This window comes from Microtus ochrogaster, chromosome 16 (genome assembly GCF_000317375.1).
Source record: "Microtus ochrogaster isolate Prairie Vole_2 chromosome 16, MicOch1.0, whole genome shotgun sequence".
NCBI classification, from domain to species: Eukaryota; Metazoa; Chordata; class Mammalia; order Rodentia; family Cricetidae; genus Microtus; species Microtus ochrogaster.
Window position 1 is genome coordinate 59079565 of NC_022018.1, and position 3969 is coordinate 59083533.

General features: G+C 40.9%; 1 protein-coding gene across 2 annotated transcripts in view; it reads right to left on the reverse strand.

Annotated features, from left to right (window-relative positions):
* Window positions 1-3969, reverse strand: part of Gkap1 (G kinase anchoring protein 1) — a 49043-nt gene that overhangs the window by 24885 nt on the left and 20189 nt on the right. For both annotated transcript variants that reach the window (XM_026783115.1, XM_013349163.2), the window contains exon 6: window positions 1-148. In XM_026783115.1, coding sequence (XP_026638916.1) covers window positions 1-148 — 148 coding nt within the window. The remainder of the gene's footprint in view (window positions 149-3969) is intronic.

The following is a 3969-nucleotide window of genomic DNA, read 5'->3' on the forward strand; positions in this document are numbered from 1 at the left end:
TGTGCTCAGGAGCTGGACAATTCTCTGTTCCATTATGTTCTGTAAGCTGTTCTCTTCTCTTTTCTCTAATAAGAATCTTATGAACGTCATCTTCCAGTCTATTGAAGAATCCCCCATCATGTGACAAAGTCTGAGAAGAATTCGATTCCTGTAGAAATAAATCATGAATCACTACCATTCCACACCAAATGCACATACTCAACCCTGAGTCTCTCGGAGGACAGTGAAAGGGACTGACCAGCAGGAGTCAGGTCACCGCTCTGTCTCCGGAAGGGAAGCAGCAGACAGACACTTGCACCTGTTTTTTTCTTAGTCCTTCGTATTTTGGAGTGTCATGATTGACAGGTTTTAGAGGCAGGGTCTTACTACAGAGCACAGACTAGTCTGGAACTTGTGATTCTCCTGCCTCAACTTCTCGCATGCTGAAACCACGGCTCTGTAACATCATGTCCAGGCTACTTGGCCTTTAAAGATTTTATCACACATACCACACAGTTCAGCCTGCTAGTATGTGAAAGACCCAGGTTTAATGTCCCTGTACACTCAACAGACACCTGACACTCTTCTCCACCCTAGGCAACACTCACTTTCTGCCTCTATAAACCTAACTATTTTGGACATTTCATATAAACAGAGTAATTGTGCTATCTGTCTCAAACTTCTTTGATCTACCAATATGTTTACAAGATTCTTCCATGTGATGACATGGATTAGTACTTCATTTTTATTACCAAGTAATATCCCATTTTACATTTTTTCTTGTCACCGGTGGATAGATATCTCTTTGGTCTTATGAATAATGCTGCTATGAATATTTATCCACAAGATGTTTATGGACCTGTTTCCAACTCTGTTTGGCATACACCTAGGAGTAAGGTTATTGGGTGGTGTGAGCTTATGTTTAAAATCTGAAATTTTAAAAGCTAGTGTGCTCCAAGCAGTTTACTATTTTACAATCCTATCAACAACATGAGGCAGTTCTGATTTCTGTATTCTCACCTATGTTATTGTATTTTTACTGCAGACACCCTCCTGGAAGTGAACTATTTCTCCAGGGTTTTGAGCTGTGTTTTCACTATGGCTATTGGAGCAGGCTGCTTTCAAGTGTTACTAGACACTGTACAATCTGTATGAGAAATGTTTACTTCAAACCTTTACTCATTTTTAACTGAGTTATTTGCCTACTCACTTTCGTGTTATAAGAATGTCTGTCTTCTGGCGAGAAAGAGAGAGTTCCATGGTTGAGAGTGTGTACTGCCTTGAGCTCAGTTCCCAGCACCCACTCTGGGTGACTCACACAGCCTCTAACTCCCGCTCCAGGGGATCTGATACCATCTTCTGGTCTCTGCATTTATGTGCACTATCTAACTCACACAGCCTCTAACTCCCGCTCCAGGGGATCTGATACCATCTTCTGGTCTCTGCATTTATGTGCACTATCTATCCCTCAGACACGTCCCCAGACATATATGCATATTTATATAAATAAAGGTCTAACAGAAATCATTGAAGTAGTCTAAGAAGCTGATCATGGTGACAAGAGCATACAATCCCAGTTAGTGACAGAGGGCCAAAGACCTGTCTTCCGAAGGACATCTGATTTTGTGAACCTCTTTGTCCCCTCCCATTCTCAAGTCTGTGAATAAAAGGATTTGATACCCCCCTCAATACAATAATAAAAGGGTTTGACACTCCCTCAATACAGTAATAAATGGGTTTGACACCGTTGTCAATACATTAACAAGATAAAGAGCAACTGAGGAAGACACTGGGCATTGACTTTTGGTCCCCAGAAACACACACATGCACACATACATGAACATGTACACATACAAAAACTTATGTATTTTAAATAAACATCTCATCAAATATTATTTCTAAATATTTTCCCTCATTAAAGGTTGCCTTACCAAGTTTTTTATGTCCTCTAAATAATACAAAAGTTTTAGTTGCTTTTTATTTCTTAGTTTTTTGAGACAGGGTTTCTCTGTAGCTTTGGAGCCTGTCCTGGAACTACCTTTTGTAGACCAGGCTGGCCTCAAACTAACAGAGATCCACCTAACTCTGCCTCCCAAGTGCTGGGATTAAAAGCGTGTGCCACAACCACCTGGCGGTTTTAGGTTTTACATACATACTTCTGTGATCCGCTTTGAGTTAGTTTCTGTGTATGATGTGCAGAATACACCCAAATTTTTCCATACTGAATTGTCTTGGCACTCATACTCAAAAAAAAAAAATGTTGGGCTGGAGATGGCTCAGTGGTTAAGAGCATTGCCTGCTCTTCCAAAAGTCCTGAGTTCAATTCCCAGCAACCACATGGTGGCTCACAACCATCTGTAATAAGGTCTGGTGCCCTCTTCTGGCCTGCAGGCATACACACAGATAGAATATTGTATAAATAATAAATAAATAAATGTTAAAAAAAGTCAAGAAAACACAGATATCAAGGCTTATTTCTGGACTCAATTCCACCAGCCTCTACGTCCATTCTCAAGACTCAATTCTCAGTGTCAAACTGACTTGATTACTACAGCGATGTGTTTGCATTGTTTTGTGTTACATTTAAGTCTTTTTTATATTTATTTATTTGTTATGTATATAATATTCTGTATATGTGTATGTCTGCAGGCCAGAAGAGGCACCAAACCTCATCACAAATAGATGGTTGTGAGCCACCATGTGGTTGCCTGGAATTGAACTCAGGACCTTTGGAAGAACAGGCAATGATCTTAACCACTGAGCCATCTCTCCAGCCCTTAAAAGTCATTTTGACACTAGGTGGTGGTGGTGCACACTTTAACTGCAGCATTAGGAGGGAGAGGCAGGCAGATCTCTATGAGTTTGAGGCCAGCCTGGTCTACAAGAGCTAGTTCCAGGACAGCTAGGGTTACACAGGGAAACTTTGTCTTGAAAACCAAAACCAAAACCAAACAAAACAAAAAAAGTCATTTTGACATAAACTGTGCATATAAATAAATATATTAAAGAGATGTGATTTTAACACCAACTATCAAATTACTTAGACTTGGAGAGTTTACACATTCTCTAATAGAAATAGGATTTTCCCTCTTGCTATCAAGCACAGAGACTAAAGGAAATTCTCCTGTCCCACAGGTCTCCCCTCAATCCATGCTCTTAGGCTACAGTACTGAGTTTTACCAGGTTCGACTGGATTTATAGACAGTGACACACAGTTAAATGGCTGCTCACTGCTTTACCTCCATAACACCTAAGGAAGTGAAATGTTGAAATGAAAATTTACTTGTACATCAGTACAAATGAGATAGCTTCTAGCTACCTGAAGAGAACTTCATGTTCTACAGAGCACTAAGACACTGCTTTACCTGAGTTTTCTAAACACCAGGAGAGGCCGGCAGAGCTATCAAGGCCTGGAATGCCCTGGAGCCATCACCAAGTGGCACAGACATAATTCCAAGTTTGCTTCATAAAGCACCTCCACTATGTTCTGGTAAGATCTCATTTACAGCATAAAACAACGCTGAGCTTCCATGGAAGGATCAACAGGCTGATGACAACCAGCCCAGCTCTGGATTTACACTAGTGATCAGTGCCCTGTGTGAGACAGATCTCACTACTCACCCTGCAGCTGTGCAGGCCTTGGATGCTGACCCGCCCCCTGTGCTGGGATCAAGGGCATGCTCATCATGCCTACCATCTTCTGATTGCAGTTCCTCTTGCCAGTGTTCCTATCCCCAAAACAATTTAGCCCCTTAGTATTTCTGAATGACACACACATAAAACACACTTAAAACTAGCAAAACGAGTTAAGAAGACTGTTCAAAGATACCAGAATTCTGACGAGCACATGAAAACATACCCATTAGGCATCATGAAGATCCAACTCAAATTCAGTGGACATGTTACTTTCCCACTTAGAGACACTATTAGTGAAATTCAGTGGACACGTTACTTTCCCACTTAGAGACACTATTAGTGAAATTCAGTGGA